Source organism: Coniophora puteana (genome assembly GCF_000271625.1).
Source record: "Coniophora puteana RWD-64-598 SS2 unplaced genomic scaffold CONPUscaffold_6, whole genome shotgun sequence".
In the NCBI taxonomy this organism is placed as follows: Eukaryota; Fungi; Basidiomycota; class Agaricomycetes; order Boletales; family Coniophoraceae; genus Coniophora; species Coniophora puteana.
Window position 1 is genome coordinate 956,485 of NW_006913058.1, and position 20,151 is coordinate 976,635.

At 52.2% G+C, this 20,151-nt stretch overlaps 7 protein-coding genes across 7 annotated transcripts; 3 read left to right on the forward strand and 4 right to left on the reverse strand.

Moving 5' to 3' along the window:
* Window positions 1-62: 62 nt before the first annotated feature.
* On the forward strand, window positions 63-2,611 carry CONPUDRAFT_124183 (CyP450 monooxygenase). The gene is made up of 12 exons (XM_007770411.1): window positions 63-412; window positions 494-623; window positions 704-898; window positions 960-1,111; window positions 1,172-1,287; window positions 1,357-1,474; window positions 1,534-1,547; window positions 1,620-1,809; window positions 1,866-1,922; window positions 1,985-2,009; window positions 2,070-2,360; window positions 2,419-2,611. The coding sequence occupies exons 1-12, from the start codon at window positions 199-201 to the stop codon at window positions 2,498-2,500; spliced, it is 1,584 nt and encodes a 527-aa protein (XP_007768601.1). The 5' UTR covers window positions 63-198; the 3' UTR covers window positions 2,501-2,611.
* A 604-nt stretch (window positions 2,612-3,215) lies between these two features.
* CONPUDRAFT_165408 (uncharacterized protein) lies at window positions 3,216-5,226 on the reverse strand. The gene is made up of 3 exons (XM_007770412.1): window positions 5,118-5,226; window positions 4,773-5,062; window positions 3,216-4,722 (listed from the first exon to the last, which is right to left on the reverse strand). Exons 1-3 carry the CDS (start codon window positions 5,146-5,148, stop codon window positions 4,189-4,191), a joined length of 855 nt encoding a protein of 284 aa, XP_007768602.1. The 5' UTR covers window positions 5,149-5,226; the 3' UTR covers window positions 3,216-4,188.
* Window positions 5,227-5,718: 492 nt separating this feature from the next.
* CONPUDRAFT_153746 (uncharacterized protein) lies at window positions 5,719-7,233 on the forward strand (the record flags this gene model as incomplete). Its single annotated transcript, XM_007770413.1, has 1 exon — window positions 5,719-7,233. The coding sequence occupies one exon, from the start codon at window positions 5,719-5,721 to the stop codon at window positions 7,231-7,233; it is 1,515 nt and encodes a 504-aa protein (XP_007768603.1).
* Window positions 7,234-8,244: 1,011 nt separating this feature from the next.
* Window positions 8,245-9,376, forward strand: CONPUDRAFT_153747 (NAD(P)-binding protein; the record flags this gene model as incomplete). Its single annotated transcript, XM_007770414.1, has 4 exons — window positions 8,245-8,264; window positions 8,318-8,430; window positions 8,516-9,148; window positions 9,204-9,376. 4 exons carry the CDS (start codon window positions 8,245-8,247, stop codon window positions 9,374-9,376), a joined length of 939 nt encoding a protein of 312 aa, XP_007768604.1.
* A 326-nt stretch (window positions 9,377-9,702) lies between these two features.
* Window positions 9,703-12,086, reverse strand: CONPUDRAFT_104427 (acid protease). Its single transcript, XM_007770415.1, has 7 exons — window positions 11,431-12,086; window positions 11,279-11,373; window positions 11,167-11,226; window positions 10,663-11,116; window positions 10,380-10,605; window positions 10,255-10,327; window positions 9,703-10,205 (listed from the first exon to the last, which is right to left on the reverse strand). Exons 1-7 carry the CDS (start codon window positions 11,655-11,657, stop codon window positions 9,856-9,858), a joined length of 1,485 nt encoding a protein of 494 aa, XP_007768605.1. The 5' UTR covers window positions 11,658-12,086; the 3' UTR covers window positions 9,703-9,855.
* Window positions 12,087-12,388: 302 nt separating this feature from the next.
* Window positions 12,389-15,176, reverse strand: CONPUDRAFT_124189 (MFS general substrate transporter). The gene is made up of 10 exons (XM_007770416.1): window positions 14,990-15,176; window positions 14,893-14,921; window positions 14,808-14,836; window positions 14,539-14,746; window positions 14,338-14,480; window positions 13,774-14,278; window positions 13,672-13,719; window positions 13,525-13,622; window positions 13,360-13,471; window positions 12,389-13,307 (listed from the first exon to the last, which is right to left on the reverse strand). Exons 1-10 carry the CDS (start codon window positions 15,156-15,158, stop codon window positions 12,651-12,653), a joined length of 1,998 nt encoding a protein of 665 aa, XP_007768606.1. The 5' UTR covers window positions 15,159-15,176; the 3' UTR covers window positions 12,389-12,650.
* A 2,354-nt stretch (window positions 15,177-17,530) lies between these two features.
* Window positions 17,531-19,979, reverse strand: CONPUDRAFT_144086 (peptidase S28). The gene is made up of 11 exons (XM_007770417.1): window positions 19,401-19,979; window positions 19,305-19,347; window positions 19,138-19,252; window positions 19,008-19,086; window positions 18,754-18,956; window positions 18,453-18,707; window positions 18,294-18,395; window positions 18,162-18,242; window positions 17,981-18,095; window positions 17,828-17,914; window positions 17,531-17,760 (listed from the first exon to the last, which is right to left on the reverse strand). The coding sequence occupies exons 1-11, from the start codon at window positions 19,894-19,896 to the stop codon at window positions 17,624-17,626; spliced, it is 1,713 nt and encodes a 570-aa protein (XP_007768607.1). The 5' UTR covers window positions 19,897-19,979; the 3' UTR covers window positions 17,531-17,623.
* Window positions 19,980-20,151: the final 172 nt, after the last annotated feature.

The following is a 20,151-nucleotide window of genomic DNA, read 5'->3' on the forward strand; positions in this document are numbered from 1 at the left end:
GCGGGGGCGGGGACCCTTCGCGACCCGCGCCACGATTTTCGCTCCTAGCAGGTCGGACCTTGATACAGACTTCGCCCGTTACGCACCTCAAAAGACTTCACGAAGGGAGGCTTCGCTCTACGTGTCGACGGTTTTCGCCAGGTTGCTTTCCCTCCCGTTTCACTCAAGTGGTAGCAGGCGAACCGAATAGTGGCAGTCATGCTCAACGACGGCCTGCGGTGGATCGACTGCGCGTGTGCGCTTGTGGGCGCGTGTTTGGCCTACAACTGGCTTTCTGAGAAGCGAAAGCGCAGAGCCCGCGGCGGGCTGCCCCTCCCACCCGGCCCGAGAGGGCTCCCGTTTGTGGGCAACATATTTGACATCGACCCCGGGAGACCTTGGGAGACATATACGGAGTGGACGAAGCAGTATGGTGAGTGCACCCCCGGTACTAGACTTCTTGTTTCCGAGGTATCCCCTGACCCAAGCCTCCGGCGTCGCTCGACTGCGACAGGCGAGATCGCGTATATGAAGCTTTTCAGCCAGGATGTGATTGTGCTCAACTCCGAACGCGTCGTGCGCTCCTTGATCGACCAGCGTTCGGCCATATACAGCGACAGGCCAGAGGTACCCACCAACAAGTTGTGCGTGTCTAATCCCCCTACCCCTTTTGCTTCGCTCTATTATACCTATGTATGGCACTGATAGTTGCTCCACGATGTAGGTTTGGTGCCGACTTCAACACGGCATTCCTGCCCTACGATGACGAGTGGAAGCTGCACCGGAAGCTGTTCCACAACACTCTACACGCAGAGACGTGTATCTCATACCAACCGTTGATTCTTCAGCGAGTTCATATTCTTCTCGGCGACCTCTTGAAGAATCCGGGGAGTGCATCGTTTGAGCCTCATCTCCGAATGTGTGTTTTCTCTTCGAGATCTTCTCATGTCTGCTTTGTCGAACTCTGACCTGTCCACCAGGTTTACAGCCTCGATCATCCTCGCGGTCACGTACGGTTACCAGGCCGTCGCATGGTCGGACGACCTTGTTCAGTGTGCTGCGAAGCTGGTAAAACTGCTCATTGACGCGTTGCCCCCTCATCGCGCAGCCGTGCTTGGCGCGTTTCCTATCCGTGAGTAGCCGCGGCCGTCCGTCGCGTTCGAGGTACTAAAGAGCATTGGGGAGCACCTAGTCACGCGTTTACCAACGTGGTTCCCGGGTGCAGGCTTCCTGCGGGACGCGGTCAAGGGCCGTGAGCTCGCACGGCACGCGCTTGAAGACCCGTTCGAGTACGTTAAGCAACAGATGGTCAGCTCCCTTCTGAGCCGAGAGGATCTCTGGAAATGCTGACACGTTGCGGGACGCGCTCCGTTCTAGGCGGCTGGCACTGCATCACGGTCGATGGTCTCTGACCTGCTAACTGAGGTGGACGAGAAGCAATTGACGCCAGAAATGGAGCGAGCCATGAAGGCGATGGCATCAACAGTGTTCCTGGGTGCGTACGTCTCACTCATCGTCTTTACTACGGGCAAACCTGATGTATTCTCTGGCAAGCCGGATTCGACACGGTATTGCTCTTCCTTAACCATATTATCCGGACGGTAAAACGCTAATGACGGTGATGCTTGCGGCATTCCTAGAGCTCCTCGTTCATGTTCACGTTCATCCTTGCCATGCGGATGCACCCCGACGTCCAAAGGCGTGCGCAGGCGGAGATGGACGCAGTCCTGGGAGGCGGACGCCTTCCGACGTTTGAGGACCGCCCGTCGCTGCCGTACATCGAAGCGATCATACGCGAGGTACTGCGCTGGCAGATTATACTTCCGCTGAGTGAGGAGTGCGATTCATTGCTGTATGATATCGTGACTGACGGGTGTTTGACAAAGGTTTGCCCCACGCAACGTCAAGCGACGACGTGTTCGAAGGGTACTTTATTCCCAAGGGTATGGTCATCACTCTCTTACCCCATGCTTCTTACGAACTCATGACTTTCGAATCGCGCCAGGCGCAATGGTCCTGCCCAATGTCTGGTTCGTTCTCCCCTGGCTTCCGTTCCAGTTGACTCGGAGACGCTAACATACACATTTCAGGGCCATGGTTCGCTGTGTCCCGCTCCCTCCCAATCAACCCCCCGCAGACGTCTTCGAGCCTGCGCGGCACCTCGACCCGTCCACCGGCCAGCTCCTCCCCGAACAGAACGCGATCACCGGGCACCCGCAGTTCGGCTTCGGGCGGCGCGTCTGCCCGGGGCGCTTCCTCTCCGAGGCCACGATGTGGGCCGCGATAGCGAGCATTCTCGCCGTATTCGACGTGTGTCCCGCGCTCGATGGGGAGGGGCGCGAGGTGCCCGTCAGCGGGGAGTATTCGACGGGGATCTCTATGTGAGTCTTTGTTCTTGTTCCGTGGCGAGCTTGGCGTTCAATCTTTGTGTGCATCTAGACGGCCGCTGCCGTTCGAGTGCGAGATCAGGCCGAGGTCGAAGAAGGCAGAGCAGATTATTTTGGAGGCGTTGGATGTTTGAATACGTTTGTAGACAAGGGAAATGTACACCTTTGTGTAGTATTGACTTTTTGATTACTATTTACGACCAGTGTAGACTTTGTTTTACTTTTATCGAGAGCCAAATGTACTCATTTGAACGCGCCGAAGCTGGTAACAGAGTACTTGCAGATTACACAAGCTTACTACCACCCTCATCCGGCGAAGGTTCTTATATTCTAGTCATGTGTTTCTCTACATTCGTGTTACAATAATATTGCATGGGTATTGAACTTCTGAGACATTCCCCCGTTTGACATACTGCAGACCATGTCCTTTGTGTTCGAAGCTTAACGCTTGATAACCTGATCTAGTTCTCCTAATTGGTGTAAGTAGATTCCATCCACGTATTATGAGACGTGGTATCGAAGTCATAGTTGAACGATACAGCGACATCATACTAACTATTTAAAACGAACTTGAGGGCCTCAGTATTTTCAACGCAAATAAAACCAGTTCCCAGCGGAAACGTTCCCACTATCTAATGACGCAAACTGGTATCTACCCTGTATTTCAACTGGGGATCGTTCAACTTACAAGAAGCAGCCGCGATCGCTTGTAAGCCCGACGCCTCGGACTTACTACGCCCACACCACTTCGATCCAGATACCGCCGGCTTCGAAACCAACTCCATCTCGATCGCTCCACACACGCCAATCCTCCTATTCGCTACACGATCGGAGTTTTGCTTCCACGGGCCTTTCTATTTCTATCTCGTATTCTTGCTACGCAGATTACTCGATACGACGCCTATGATATTCTGTTGCTCTTTCTGTTTTATACCTGCTCGCTCGCTCAGTAGTTAGATTATCTCCTGATCTACGCTCTCCTGTATCTCCTCTCCTTCGCATCCAGAATACACCCTCGTCCTATCATTGATTGTCCGACCTTCAGTGTTCGCGCTTCGGCGCTGTTCCATCGCTGCTTTTTACCAAAACTCCCGTTGAACTCGACCCTCCGTGTGCATGCGAGCCAAATGCGGAGCATGGTTGGCAAGAAGGAGTGCTACAGACTCCACGTCCTTTTTTCGCGCCGGATAATGCTCCAGGCATAAGCACACCAAGTCCTCGAAGCAATCAAACTCGTCGAGTATTGAAAACATCACCGATACATCGTCTGGCCTCACCAAAACATTCACGAGAACGTTTTCGAGGGTCGGGCACACACGCAGAATTATGATGAGGTCGAGGACGTCAAAATTTGTGTTGAAATCACGCGGACGACTACACGCAGGGTCTCAAGACGAGGCCAGCACGAGACGAGCTTGCCGAGCTGGGCACCGCTGAGCTTGTCTTCGGCCGGATAAAGGGTTTCAGCTTCAACGCTGAATGACGTGAGGTTGTGGAACACAGATAAGCAGCGGAGGCCCTCAAATAACGCAGGATAGTTGCCATTGGAGCGTTTGCATTTGTGAGTGATATGGACTGACTGGAGATCAGAATGAGAGATGAGCTGGGACAGAGGCGACACCAGATGTGAGGACGGTGCAGATTCTTGTACACAGCTTCGGATTTGCAGCATCCGTACGAATTGGAGGGCTGCTGCGCCACCGGTAGAACAGGAGATCATGGGCATCTGATACATCCTCTCAAAAATTGGCATCAAGCAAGCGTAAGCGAGTCCACCTCTCGGAGCTAGCATTTGGTTACCACCATAGAGTGATAAGGACCATCAAGGAAACAGTTCTAGCTTGTCAAGATTCTGGCACCCTCTGAGGTAGTCCAACAGTGCTGAGTCAACGCAGAAACTGCCAGTGAGGGAACGAAGGGAACTCCACTGAGGAATAAAGCGGGGTGTAGGGAAAGGCTTCTCGACGTCTCCCGTGAATGTCAAGATATGGAGCGACTCAATCGACGGACAGAGAACTGGGAGTGAGGGCTCGTTGTTGAGGAACACTTCCATGTTCTCGTGTGTGACATCCAAGTGCCGAAGCTGGGGCGACAGCAAAGCGGAAAACAGTGGGTTTGGGAGGGCGCCTGTGAGCACTCGCAAATTTGGGAACAGTATTGGAATAGGACGCTTCGTGAGTGCGTCCAAAACACTATCGTGAGGCACAAATAGCACGCCTGTGGGGTCATTGTCATATCTTGGTGCGCAATGAAGGCCGCGATAAGGGTTGGACAACGGCGGCCCCAGGGCCTTGACCCTGGCCGCCTTGACTGCGAAGATGTCCCAGTCTCTCTGCGTCATCTTTCGACGGAAACGCTGGGAGGCAATCAGACAAAGGGCTGTTGTGTTAACCAATGGACACGCACAAGTTCTTTGTATTTCTTATACTTCTTGAGGCCCTTGATTGTCCATAGGTCCCGAGGGAGACACTGGAGGAAAAGGAGGATATCTTCGATGTGAGCATACAAGACACTAAGTGCTGGTTCGTTGAATGCCCTGCAGACTCTTGCCAAACGCGCAAGGGATGAATCGTCATTGACATAGGCACAGATGGCGTCCAAGATGTGGGGAATGCGAAGCCATACGTGAAGCTCGGAATTGCTTGGACCGCCTCCATGGTCCTCAGCTATAGGAGCTCTCCGTGACCTAAGCCTGTCTGTTCGATGGATGCATGAGGAGCTAGACATAACATTTAGAATGGGCGGGCTCACCTCGCACAGCTCGGAATACCTGAGCTGACATGTTCGTTAATTATATGTGCTCGTAAGCGTGCCAGCAGTAACTCTGGGCTCCCTGGGGACGAGGATGGTTGGTCGTGACGGGACCGTGTAAACGAGCCGGTTCAGACCCGCTTCTCGCCCACGCGTCACGTTCAACACTTTGTCTTTGCCGTGGCTGTGTTCGGCCCCTATGCAATAACAGACAACGCTCCGATAACACTCCCGACATTTTTTTGGCGTGCCTAATCTTGCTTCAGTGCTTCCACATTGATTTGTGATCAAAAGGCAGTAGATATCCACAAATCTTTTCTCTCAGATGGTGAGTTCGACGTTTTCTCGAGCGTAGCTACCCGCTGAACCCTTTAAAATCTAATCTCAGGAATTCGCCAACGAGCGCAACATGATAGAGCCAATCTATGAACAGGTTAATTCTGGTGAAAGTCACGAGAGACACACAAAAAACCGCTTGAACCCCCTCGAATACTCCAGAGATCTCCCTTTCGAGCTTCTTCTTCCGATCTTTGACCTCGTCTTCAAGGAGCATCGAGAGACTCGGCGTCTTGTCTCCGAGGACATGCTGACCTCGACACTTATGTCACAGGCGGAGAAGAAAAACGTCCTTAATCGTAGGAGCTCAAAGTACTGGAAATGGCGAAAAGACCCGCCAGCTTTGGCTGCTCTCTTTCCCGTTGGCTTCGCCTCTGTCTCCAGCTACTGGCGCGGTGTTCTCTCCACCGAGGTCGCGTATTGGACGAGGATCATTATCTTCGTCGACGAGCCCATCACTTCCACCTTCTCTCCAGAGTACTTCTCCTGGTCGCACGACAAGCTTTTGGACGTGCGCCTCACGCGTCGGAAACGTCACCACGGACGATCTCACCCCGATGATGCCTACGAAAGATCGCGTGTCGAGTACATTGTAACGCATCTCCGGCCTCATCTTTTCCGCTGCAGAAGCATTAGACTTGATCTCAGAAACAGATCCTCCGTGGTAGGGGCGGTGAACCACTTGAGAGGAGCTGCTCCTGAACTTCAGGTTCTAGCGCTTCGCTCTGAGATCGCGGACACTACGGAGGATGCTGACGGTCTTCAAGATCTCATTTGCCCCGCCTTGACGGATCTGTACGTCGACCCGAAGACTTTCATCGACGTAACGCGCCGGGGATTCACATGGCCGCAGAAGAAAGATCGGTCCGTGAACTGCAATCTCTCGCTAGGTCCATATCAACCTTTGGATCCTCTGAACGTTATCCTTGCTAAGGACCTCGTGCTATCCCTCCAAACCCCACCAGCCTCCCAAACCTTGAACTCGATCTTGTTGCGGAACATTGTATTCTTCCCTGACCTCGCCATCCCTCAAGGGCTTAGCATCCGCATATATTACCTGACATTAGACACGATACCGGGTGACTTCATCGTTGCTGTGTCCGAGGCGAGCTCATTCGAGATGGTCTTGAATACGATCACACTGAAAAATTGCTCAGTCGAAGAACCGCTCCATTTCGGCGCGAATTATCACCTCAATCTCGAAACTATCGCCGACTCGGGAACTCTCGTCAATGTCCTCAGATATAGCGACGCTAAAGAGGTCTCTATCACAGACTGCGCTGGTTTCGACGACGGCTTCCTTCAAGCTTTCGGCAACGGCGGGCCAGAAGGAAACGATTTCTTGGCATGCCACACGAAATCATTGTCAATCCAGGGGCCCAAATGCAAATTCTCGTCTGCCGCTTTCAAACACGCAGTAAAATACAGGCCCAGGGCTACCTTGGAATCCCATCCTTCAGATTGGTGGACCGATGAGGACGACTGGATAGGCATGTTATCAGGGCCGGTCGTTCCCTTAAACGAACTCGATGTTTTCGGATGCGATACTAGCTTCAGTCCGAGTCAGGAGGAGTGGTTTAGACAGCATATCATGGACAATGGGTGGTCGACGTCAGGGTGTCGAATAACATCGCTGTCTCTAAAAGCAGAACACTCGGAATCAAGAATAAACGAAGAAGGTGATGGCACGGATGACCTGGACGACCTTATCGATTCTCTGCCAGAGTCCAGACGAATGCCCTGGGATCGCAGTCCCGTCATGTTTCCGTCGGACCAGTAATTCAATGGAAACGATGGCATCGTGACCATACTTTCGGTCCCCCACCCCCTCTGTAAACCGAATGACATGTTCATCGTTGAGTGATCCTTCACCGACACCGCTTCGAGTGTGGTCATTTCCGGGCCAAGGGTCGTTCGGCGGATAACGCAAGGTGCGACTTGAATAACTTCTGATTACGCACACTAGAGACGTTGTCCGACGTGACATTGTCATCAAGTGAACATCCCGTCGCGATACTGAATTGCGGATCTTCGGGTGGAAATGTTACAGTAACGCGATCTTCTTGAAGCGTTCTCAGGCTTCTGGACCCACATATGATACAGTAAAGCTGTATGACATGGGAGAACGTGAGAAAAAATACGACAATGCTAACGATGTCATTCATGTCATCAAGCACGAACCCGACTACTTATCCTTTATTGATGCCACTGGCTTTCACCAGCTGGTGCTATCGGATTTCTCTGAAGATAAAAGTTGGTGAGTCTTCTTTGTTGGCGGCTTGAATACGAAGCCTACAAAAACTTGACGAGTTAGATATTACGTGCGCAGTGGGCAGGGACTTGGCATGGACAGCGCGTATTGATCAAATCCTCCACCACCAAGTCAAGGGGCTTACGCATCAATATCGGCGATGTAAGCCTCCCGCCCGAGTCGACAGCCCCATTAATGCAAAGGATCTACGACTTAGCTCGCACCACATACTTGCTTTTCTACCTGCTTGGTCATCGCTGATTTGGAGTTCACCGTTGACTACGAGGTGTATGAGACAGCCTTACATATCGTGTGGCAATGTGCACGTCAGCTGGACACAGGTAAAAGAAATCACCCACACAGTCCGCCGTCGAAGCTATTCAGATAAATTTGGAATGCGTAAAAGAAGATCTGCTTACTCGGGCAGGCTAATGATAACGGCGTCACACAGGTTCTCATGCATCTCACAGAGTGAGTATAAGAAGGGGAGCCGAAGAACCCTCCCTCATAGTCAAGTCTCTGCGTCTTCTCATCTTGACAATGAAGGTTCTGGTCACAGGGTAATCATTTTTTGGACGCAAACACTCAACTTTTGATCGACTCTTGGCTCTAGAGCAACTGGATTCGTCGGATTTCCCGTGTGCAAGGCGCTCTCTCGGGCAGGCCACATCGTGTATGGCGCAGCGCGGACCACGGAGAAGGCCAAGGAGCTCGCCGCCGAGGAAAGTACGTTACTCCTCCCGCAGGTCATTGTCGAGATGACCTTCGTGTTCATACTCAAGCTCATCTCGTGACTCAACCGCCGTAACAGTTATCCCAGTGATCGGGGACTCGAGTGACACATCCGCTTTTATCGCCCTCGTCCCAACGCTGGACGTCGTCATCGACGTCTTCGCGGGCGCCGACGGGACACATGGGCCCTTGTTCCGCACGGTGCGCGCCTCCGCGCAGGCGACCCGCCCGCCCGGCGCACCCAAGCTCGCGTACATCATAACGGGCGGCACGTGGGTGCACGGGGACGACCGCAAGGAGGTCGTGAGCGACACGTCGCCGCTCGCGAACCCGATCGAGCTGACGGCGTGGCGCGTGTCGGTCGAGAGAGAGGTGCTCGAGGATACGGTGCTCAAAGGGATCGCGGTCCGCCCGTCGCTCGTGTACGGGCGCAGCGGATCCTTGTTCTCGGATCTGTTCAGGCGGGCGAGCGAGGCGGCGTTGCAGCCCGGTGGGAGATTTGTGTGGCCGGGGAGTGTTGGTGGGAGGATCGCGACGGTGCACACGGACGATCTGGCGGATCTGTATGTGCGCGTAGCGGAGCGTGCGCAGATCTTGGGTGGTCTCGTCTTCGATGGGGCGAACCAGTCGACGGAGTCGGTCGATGACCTCCTAGCGAAGCTCGTCGAGGTTACTGGTGCGCATGGTTTTGACTACAAGGAACCCTCCAATGGTACGTTGGTAGTATTCTTCACTATGATGAGCAGCTCTGAGTGAGACTTGCGTAGCGTTCGAGAGGGCAATCGCTACCACAACGTTGCTTCGTCCATACACCGGGAGAGCTTTGGTCGATTGGGTGCCACGAAAAGCCAGCGTCGTGGACGGATTAACCACGTATTATGCTGCTTGGCAAGCAAATTTGGGTCAAGGTCCAAAGTTCGAGAATCGGGATGCGAAATAGTAAAGCAGTGAGCAACTTGTGGCAATTTGGATAGTTGTATAATACTCACACGAAGAGGGAATGCTTTGAAAAAAAAAGGACCAATAGGGATTATAACGTTAGCACGTTCAGCACTTGGACAAAACATGTGTCGTCTGTGCCAAAATCAAGGAAATTATTCAGAGTAGATTCAGAAGTATCGAAAACTGTTCCTTGTTGTGAGATAATGATACAGAGATATCGTGAATAGATGCGAAGATGCCCGGGTACACTGAATATTCCTGAAATTGTGAATTGCGAATGAAAACCAATCTACAGTAAGCCAATTAAGCAAGATCGTACGGTATGCAAAACGAGAGAATGATTGGAACCATGCAACGTTGATTTGAAGAAGGAATAGAAATAGATGTGAAAAAATGAATGTATGAGCGTCGACTGAGGTGTTGAGCGATAGATGTCCTGATTGAGAGTTGATAATGATTGTGAAAAATGCCTAGTCTTTATCGGAATTGGGGAAACATTCCCTTTCCGCGGTGCCGCTTGTTGGGCAAGTTCAGCTGTTTGAACTGCTTGGAACGTCTGAAGCAGACAAAGCACAGCGAGATAGTGAGAAGGAATACCATGGATGCCGCGACGATGACGCCAATCTCCCATGCCGGGATCTTGAGTTTCGACGGTGTCGGGTCGCTGCACAGGCTATCAATGTCGGCATCTGGTTGGCGTTCTTGATAGAACTCCCCGCAGGCTTGCGTGGCATTGGTGATGGGGAGTAGCTGGATGAACGACTGAGTAGGGGCACCGTTGAGATTCGAGGGAGGGCCGTAATTGATGGACATATACACATTCCTTACTTTGGGGGAATTAGATAATTCTTGCTCAGCTTGGGGCAGTTAACTTACGAAAAGCCATCCCAAGAATCATGTCGTAGGCAATGACTCCATCGACCATGAGATTCCCTTCATACGGTTGGAACTGAATTCATGTCAGTTTACTATTTCGAACGTTTGAGGGATCCGCAACTCACTGCGCCATAACAGATAGCATTCTCCACATTCGTGCCTGGCACAACGTCCGTGGTCACAGGCTTGAAGTTGAGATCCAGCGGGTGAATGGGGAACTCTACGCCCGCGAAGTAAAACGAAGCGGATACTTTCTGATCACATGGAAGCGTCCACAAGAGCCCCGAAGCGATGGTAGTATTCTGCAATTGAGCTCCTGGTATGTCCTGGTAGAGAGCCTTGGCGACATGACTAGGAATACAGTATGATCAGTTAATTTTCAACCTCCAACAGACGTGAATATCGTACGCGGGCACTTGTGGAAAGGTGTAGCCAGTGTCAAGCATGACGTTGGCCTTGTTGGGGTGTTCAGAGCCAGTCACTCTGGACTTCATGGGAATACGCGTGCCGTCGGGTCCCTTGATTCCATCCTGATCCAGATAGGTCTGCCAGTGCTGGTACGAGCGGATGCTCTGTTGCACTTGAGTAACCTCCAGCTTTGGCTGATTGAGGACGTTGGAGAAGTCGGCAAGAGGTGAGCCCACTGTGAGGTCTCCGGGGTAGGCATTGTTTGTGTCGTTGCTACGTCCGAGGTGTATCCCGACATAGTTGTCCGTGTTGTTGTTTATGGCAAATATGCGATCGATCGGCGGACTAGCAGTTGCATTATTGTTTGCTTGAGAAAGAATCATGGAGCCTTCGCCTGGTCCGAGACCAAGAAGACCATCCGTGCCGCCAGCTGCCTGCGAGCTCGGATCGTACACTGGGAACACAGTTAGATTACTCAAAGCATATCCAGGGAAGCGCACGCACTATAGTACTGGTTGGAAATAGAAGTGTCGAGGAGATCCAGAGTAGCAGAATATACTCCTCCTACGGAGACAATGAGCTCAACAAGCATATACTCATTGCGTCACTCACTTACCAGCAGCTTTCCCTATTCCATACTCAATCGTGACATTGTACTGCTCATTCACGACGCTTGCGGAGGGAATCTGCTTCGTCACGATAAAATCCGAGCTGCCAGAGATATAAATAGGCTCTTCGAGGCGATCACTCAAAAGCACAGTGGCTTACCTGCCCGTATCAACCATGAGGGTGACCGACTCTCCTCCCAGCGTGGCATTGACTGTATACCGCATATTGACGACATTGCTAAGATTTGACGAGCCGGACATGGACGCCAAGTTCTGAGGACGCGCATTGAAGTCGAGCGATGTACCGGACATGCGCAAGTGGGCCGCATTGGCCATGCTAGCTGGTAAAACGAAAGTTGCTGGTAGAGAGCGGTGAAACCATCTCATGGAAAGAATGGGAAGGTGAGTATATGCTTCAAGGGCGCGACGAAGCGACCGAGAAAGTGGATGGTTGTAGGTATGTTTGGAATGAACGTCGCGCTGAGGTTCAGATGGGGACTAAACACAATAGCAACGGTGTTTGACGAGCCGAGCGCGGTCGACCGCAGGAACATCGTAAAGAGGAATGCGAGAAGCGAGGGGTGTGGTATATATGCGCCAATCGCATAAATGGGAGGAAGGCAGGAAGGACGCCGGGAATGACGCCTGTGTCCCATGTCATCGCCAAGCGGCTAGAACTTCTCGCCCGATCATCGGTGTCTGTATCACCAAAGTTCCAGCCATCTTTGCAGCGAACTGCAACGACACTTGTATGTGGTCACTTCTTTGCGCAGCAAGTTGAGCCCACGGTTAGCATGTTTGCAGCCGAGATCAAACTTTTCAGAGAAGAGCCGCAAGTCTGCCTACGCCCCAGACTCATCCACGCGCTCTAGAGCTCGACCTTGTGGCACAATGGATGTCGATGAATGCCTGCTCGGAACTGACGTTGATCTGAAAGGAAATGAGTGGAGACGAACACGCTCTTCGGAATGCTCCGAGACGCGAAGTGACCATTTCGTGACATCATACGTCAAACCTTCACGTCCTCGACACTCCTCGAGTCCTACTAGTAGTACCGCGTATAAATCCCACAAAAGCTTGGCTAATAGATGTCTCACAACTGAAACAGCCGACGCACTGAGTTCATAAATGACTCCAGGTTGCAGAATTCATCATTTTCGTGAATTGCAAGCCGTACGCAGTACAAGATGGCAAGGAAACAGAGACAACATTATAACTTAACTGAATGGAAAGTTAGCAACAATATGTACGATATATGCTTGTCCGAAGGGCCCCACAACTGCCCGCCTAGATCTTCATTGCCTATTGCATCCTCCTTAGGCCATGCGACTCCCCCACCAATAGCTCCTTCTAAAAACTTTTCGACAAGTCCCGGCGACCTTACACCCTCATCTCTTCAAAACCCTGGTTCTGATGATGATACTTGGGATCATGGAACGGATTGCGAGCATAAGGATCCTCGTAGGGTGCTCCGCCGCCGATCCCGCCAGCGCCCTGGTACGCGCTGCCACTGTTTTCCCACTCGTGCTCCTGCGTCTCGCTGTAGTCGCGGTCGTGCGGCGTGAGCGATGCGCCTGCGGGCCGCTGGGGGCTGGCCGGGATGGGCGCCTGGGCGTATCCGCTCTGTTGTCCGTAAGGGCTGTTTTGCTGAGCGGGGAGCGTGCTCGTCGACTCGTTGACGTTCTGGGTCTTGCCAGAGAGCAGCTCTGTTGACGAGGCTTCCTCGGGTGGTGGGACCTTCCCGAGGAAGAAGGATACCGCGAGCGCGATCGCAGCGTACGGAAGCAAAGCCCAGAAACACCAGTGGATGCCGGTACGGTATGAGCTCTCCACGATGTCGTGGATCTCTGGTGCAAGAGCGAAGAATGTGTCCAGTGAATCGACGCCACCCAATTGAGCAAAGCGCTTGAGTTCGTCAGTGACAGTGCTATTCAAACTCGGGTTGTCGTATGCGTTGTATTTGATGTCAGAGTTGGCTTTGGCATTCATGATAACGAAGGACTGAGCGAGTCCGACGAAACCACCCAACGAACGGAACTGTTGTATCGCGTCAGCACGGGGCCGTGAGGTCAAGAGGAAGAGGACTTACGAGGGGCATGAGGGGGGCAACGCGTTGTTGCATGTCGGGCTCCACAGCTTTAAGCATCGCCATGCACGGTCCAATTGTAAGGGCTCCACCAAGACCGAACAGAACCAACGACCTGAAAATGGCGGTCAGTGTCGAACGAGTTACATCCTCAAACCGAAAACATACGCAGCTTGCATTCCACTGCTGTCGCTTTGCATGCCAATGGCCATAATGATGTAGGCGACGACGGTGTTAATCAGGCCAAATCTAACGGCAACTCGGGGCTGTAGGTACCATCAGCCCATCATCACACCTTCACTGACCCGGACGCACCTGTGCTTTCCTGATTTGCAGAACCCTCTCGATCATGTGTCCACCCATCTAAACGGTTATATTAGAATCGCTTGAACCCGCAGATCAAGGACCTAAACTTACCATTCCGGGAACATAGAAGAGCAGCTCAATATTCACTTTGCTGAGAGACTTGCTCTGGCCAAGGACACCGTAGATGACGATGAAGAAGAACAGTGTATAAAGCGACATGCCCGAGACGAAGTTTGCCAGTTCCATCCCGACGACAGTAATATCTTTGAACACCTCCAGAGGGAAGATGCGCATGACGAAGGAGAGTGGCGAATCTGTGCCCCTGCGAGAGGTCAGGAAGAGCTCCCACCCCATAAATGCCGCGAAAACGACAATGCTGCCGGCGAGCGTCCCAAAGAAGCGTCCGGTGACGAAGCCATCGAGAGGTCCCCAAGCGAGGGCAAGAAGAAGCAGTATACCGGCGCAAAACGCGAGTATAGCGCCGCCCCAGTCGAAGATCATGAGCTTCTGGGGGAAGGACATTCTCTCCAGAGTCGACCGTGGGAGATCAGAGCCTTTGGCGACGTTACGGACAAAGAAGAAAGCCAGTACGATGGACACTGCGACGAACGGCAAGCTAGACCGGCGGCACACGTCAGAACGCTCTTGTCACGAAACACAACATTAATGACGCACTTGAACCCGAAGATCCACCGGAAATTGAGGTCCACGAGGAAACCCGAGGCGACGGGTCCGACTCCGAAGGCGAGACCGTACATGATGACAATAGCCGACTGGTGCATCGCTTCACCCTGATCGGCGACGATGATCCTGTATGACTATTGTGTCGGCTGTCAGACAAAACAATAGCTCAAACAAAAGAGAGGGTAAACTGACCATCAGGATGCCAGAACCACCTATACCAGCTACTGCGCGTCCAATGTTCACTTGAGTCATACCGAACGCAGCCGCGCTTATCGTACTACCGACGCCGAATACGATGAGCGACAACATCAGGGCAGGGTATCGTCCAAACACAACTACGAGTGTCGTCCATAACGGCACCGTGATCCAGGCGGTGAGGAGATAAGACGTTCCGATCCAGCTGGGGAAACACAAAAACAGTCAAATTCGGACTGCAATGGTAGAGGCACGGGCAGGCGTACCTTTGCCATGGGATATCGTTGAATGTAGACTAACACCATCCTTGTCATTAAAAGATAAAACGCCACTGATCAGTTGATCACTCACAGCAACATGGATTTGGGCGGTGGAGATGACTATAAGGATTGGTCGATCAGGAATTAGCAGTTGCGCCCCATTAGCGTGGGATCCATAGGATACTCACAGGTATAATCGAGGGTCTCCAGGAAGACGGGGAGAAGCAAGGCTATAACGAGCTTGAGTCCATGCTTGCGCTCTGCGCGATGTTGCGCTTTCTTGACCTGCTCTTCTGGCGATAGCTCGTCGTATCTCTGAAGGGAGAGGCGGGAGGTCCAACCTGAGCCCGAAGACATGCTGGGCTAAAGTTTCGGGATGTGAAGAGGGGAAGGAGACACGGAGGTGGGGAGGGGGAAGATTGACGCGGAGTGGTCGACAAACGCGTTTGTCCCTTTATAATAACGGGGCATTGATGATGATCGTTGTCCGGCACGAGTACGACGGAGGCGCACATGCATAACCGTGTTGGTGCTTATTGTAGAGATGGGGCAGTGATGCCGGATTGCGTAGGATCAGATTCCCTATTGGCTCGTCCATTCAGGTACACCCTGCCCGGCACAGCTCCATGGACATCGTGAGGGTCCTTGTTCTCATACTCAGACGCCAAAAAATGGAGAAGAGAACAGCGAATCTGAAAAGATCTGAAACCATCGATGGAGAGCGGCCTTGAGGCTGGGTTGAGATGCCGCTTTCGGTGGTTTCATCGGCGCTGTCGTCTGCTGTCGTCGATCGAGACAATTGTGCAATTGCGTTGACAAGGGTTGTCGTCTTCTGGCACCGCATAGACTCGTGACCAGTCTCCCGAGACGCGTGCCTAAAGAGGCAACAGGCCATGGGGGCCTTCGCATCTGGGAGACTGGGAGATTTCGTCGACTCCCTGGCAGGGAGCCAACTGAGTTTAAATATTGGCAGTAAAGAAGCATCGAGAAGCGTCGGAGATCGGTTAGATAAGCCGGCATTACCGCAGCCGATCGAGCACTTGTAGTCTCGCGTCGCGTCGGCGGCGTCGCGCTCTGTACGCGCCGTGCCCATGAAATGTAACAATTTGCACCCTCTCCCTCCTGCGTGAACGTAAGATATACTACCCTGGCCTCATCCTAACTACTACCAGCCGCCTCCACCACCTCTACCGCCCGTATTTCGGCCGCTGCAATGGACAACACCCCCTGCATGGCTCTCTGAGGATATCAGACTAAGGGAGCTTTCGACGGCTCTGGTTGACACGGAAATGACAGCGCTCGATCTCCATATCTCTCAGCGCAGCTCTAGTTGCTCTCTGGAGGAGTCCTACATCAAAACTGGGCTGGAGCTGTTCTCGAAGGCGGGCAAGTCAGCTACAGATGTCTTGATTATGATTCTACAGGCGAAGTCTCAGCCAGCCTATCTCGTGCCTTATTGTACTCAATTTCTAGGCGGCAGGGCACCCGAATTTCTCTGGAACATGCTCGGAGATATTCCTCTCTGGAAGAGAAAGCTGAAGTCTAGGCTTGAGGATGATTCGATGCCACATATACTTTCTATTATGGGGAAAGAAATGACGGCTGCATCTTCGAAGCTGTTCTGCAAGTCGACCAGGGAAACTACACCTACTTTTGTCGAGACGTTTGACCTCACACGGCTCCTTCGTATCTAAAAAAATGCTTGGTGGCGCATATGATGTTGCGATAGACTCCAAGTTGAATATCCTGTGTAGATTAGCAAGCGATCTAGCAGAGACAAGCGGCAGACATACCTTCCAGAGGTTCTTGTCATCCGGGGTATATTGGTTTATTCGAATGGTGGGGATGCCGAAACTTTGAAACTCTGAAACCTGATTACCCTTTAGCATAAGAATCGATTAGACGAAACAAAGACTTACATGACTAGCTTGCAAGAGTTTCAGAGGCGAGATAGTGATCGCGATTTTCAAAGGATTGCCAAAGAGAATTGGCAGGATCATGGCAAGCGTTTTGCTATACTACCTGTTCCTGCGCGAACTACGACGTTCTTCCCAGCTATAATAATCACAGTGGCCTCGATCTGAAACTGACGTACTTTTCATTCGCCTAGATACCGAGCATCGAATCAGGCTGTGGCTTTGAAGACAGTCTTGGCTTGCTGAGGTGTCAGGCTCTCGACGAAGGTGGGGGAGAGCTCACCGAGCGATTGACGAGCATTATCGGACAGTAATGATAAGATGAATCGATCGAATATATTCATAACGTAGCGATGTCGGGGGAGACGATGTAGGAAGCGATGTACAGTATAGACCTCGGAGGCAGCGGCACTTAGACGCGACGCGTCTGCAATTCAGGGGCTCAGTTCCCTTATCCGGGGGCGATCTTCTCTCGGGCAGAGGCAAAATTCAAACTCAGTTGGCTCCCTGCCAGGGAGTCGACGAAATCTCCCAGTCTCCCAGATGCGAAGGCCCCCATGGCCTGTTGCCTCTTTAGGCACGCGTCTCGGGAGACTGGTCACGAGTCTAGGCACCGCACCGAAACTGCCCAGCGCCAATTGCGGCTTCGCCAAGAGTGGCGCGAACTGTTGATGGATCTCACTTCGGTCCTTTCCTCTTTGGATCTCAGATCTCCTCCGCTCTCACAAACCCCACCGACAACCACATCCGGTCCCCTTCTAACAATGACCATAGGTACGCGCGTACCACCGACTTGAGACCGTTGATCTTGTAGGGCTATGCCAACCGCTGATTTGTTTGCCGGATGTATGTTCATCATGTTTACACAGTAACCGAAAACATAGTAACGTCAATACACAGTAGGTCTTATTCGTTCTTGCTCAAATCAAAGTTGTTGAGCCACTCCATCACGAACGCAATCATCTCGCCGTGAATTTGTCTAATTTCAGGGGGCTCATTCTCCAAGCTCTTTAGTCCATATTCATCATAGTGATGCACACCATCTGTTTCACCAAATTAATGTTAGCCTTGCGTTTTCACAGCAAGTGATAACAGCGAGATAAAACGCACTGGGTATGAGCTTGAACGGCCTCATCAAGGTATCTTCCCTGTCAGCAGCATATTCGCTGTGCGGCGTGCATGGTCTCCATGGATCAACTACAGAAGACGGAATGCCGTGTCAGTAATGGAAGTCCCCGAGCCTAACGGATGCAAATGACTTGCCTTCTCCGTCGATGATGGCAAGTCTGTCGGCTGCAATTGCAAAGTCACCCAGTTCATTTACGACAGTAACGTTGGGCATGGGGGGCACAACCATGTGTTTGCCGGGAGGGTATGCCTATTGACGACATTCACGTCAGACCACGAGCCATGACGTATACTGTGCATCCACTGAGGTTCGTACCTGTTGACAGATTCTAGACTCGTACTCGAGAGTGAGCAGTTTTGACACGATGCGAGGTTGGTCTTCATCCGGAGGCGCAGTCTAGAATTGTTGTTTAGAGATAAGAACCAGGATAATAATCTGTTCACCTACCGAGAAGTACCCCCATTCCGTGCAAACCTGGAAGAGCCAAAGCCTCCAGTCTTCGTCCAGGGAGGTACCTTGGAACTTAGAATCATCGTAGGTACCAAAACACTGGGAGAAAGGATCAGCGTCAACACCGGTCAGGTTGAAATAATTGGCTGAACGCACCTCTTCGACGTTGGTCTCGCATCTTGACACGTAATTCTCCCTGATATATTTGGCGTAGTTAAAGATTGAGAAGTCCACAGCGAGGCCAGGAAGGATCTCCGAAAGATCCACCATACGATCTTCGTGTTCATAAGGAAGCTCCGCAACGTGGACCTTTCCGAGAATAGGTTTATTCAAAGCCTCACAGAATTCGTCAAAGCCTTCGCTGTTAACGGCGGGGTCCCAGTTTTTCGATTGCCAGGCTCCAAGAGGGCCCTTCAAGAAAGTCAGAGAGAAAAAATCACCTGAGCAAAATACTCACCTCAAGCAAGGACGCAAAATCCTCATCGTGTTCAAGACCACCGAGAGCAAAAAGGGCCTTGATCGCGTGCCGCGTATGAGGCATAGAAAGCAGATGGTCGATGGTACGGATCGAGTTCTCCAGATGACGAGAGCATGTCGGGTCGGCAGCGGTGCGAATGATTTCCATGTATTCCCAGTTCGAGAGAGAAGCGTGGGTGACGGCTACAAGGCCGTCAGTTTAAGATACATATTGCCTTGACTAAGAAGACGTACCACTGGAGGCAATAGCACCAAACACGAGTTCTGGGTACATAACTCTCATATGCGCAGCACGAGCACCCGCGTATGAGCCCTATATGCACCATTAGCAAGACACCATAGCTCATCAGAATAGCATACATACACCGTAGTATATCCACGGGACTTCCGGAGCAGTAAGATCTTCGTCAATACCATCAAACTTGACGGTAGCCATGAAATTGGCAGAGTCTGCGGCGGCTTGGGCATTGTTCAACCATCTTGAATAGTGACGGTTAGGTCAAGCTTGGCGAAGGGACAGCATGGACGAACCTTAGATTGTCCGTAGAGAAGTTCGGCACAGGGATGGACTTCCCTAAAGAACACATTGAACGAGGTTGGTTGGATAGGCACCAACAGAAAGCATACCATAGTAGCGATGCTCAAGGACAACGCCGACGCCTCCCGTCACGCGCGTCAGGATCTCGACGATGCCAGTGTCGAGGAAAGGCAACCTGTCCTCTCCGCTTGTCTCCCCTCCATCCAGCACAATGACCGGCCCACCCGCTCCCGGCGTGTAATGCCGCGCATTGACCCAGTAGCGCTGCGCGAACGTCGCCGAGTCGTTCGAGAAGTGGTCGACGGGCTGGTTGAACCACTGGTCCGGGAACTCGGGATATTGCGACGACGACGTGACCGCATCATCGTTATCGAAGCCGGGACTACCGAAGGTGATCTGTGCGTGATTGTTATGTGCGACAGGCGCTTGTACGTTATCAGCGACGCTGGAAGCCTTGCGGGAAGCTTTGTCGAGCCTCCAGAGGTTCACGCCCTGAGGACCTAGAAGTCGAATGATGTCGGTTGGCGGGACGGCGTATGCCAATGGCAGGGCTGCCAAAAGGACAAGGCGAGAAAGCGTGAGCATGGCTCAGACGGATGTTGCGTCTCGCTTCACCGAGTGGTCGTTATTACTGAGTGCTGAAATACGACTGATCAGTGGAGGTTGCGAACACGGAGCCGGCGGCCGGAGTGTTTAAAAGCAGCCGTGACGCAGCGTTTGGTTTATGGGAAGTATATATGGCGAACCCCCTGAGTCCACGAGCTTGACATAGGCTTGCCACATTTCACAGCCATGCTCTCACACAAGAAACCTATAGATTCAACATTTTGGACATTCCGA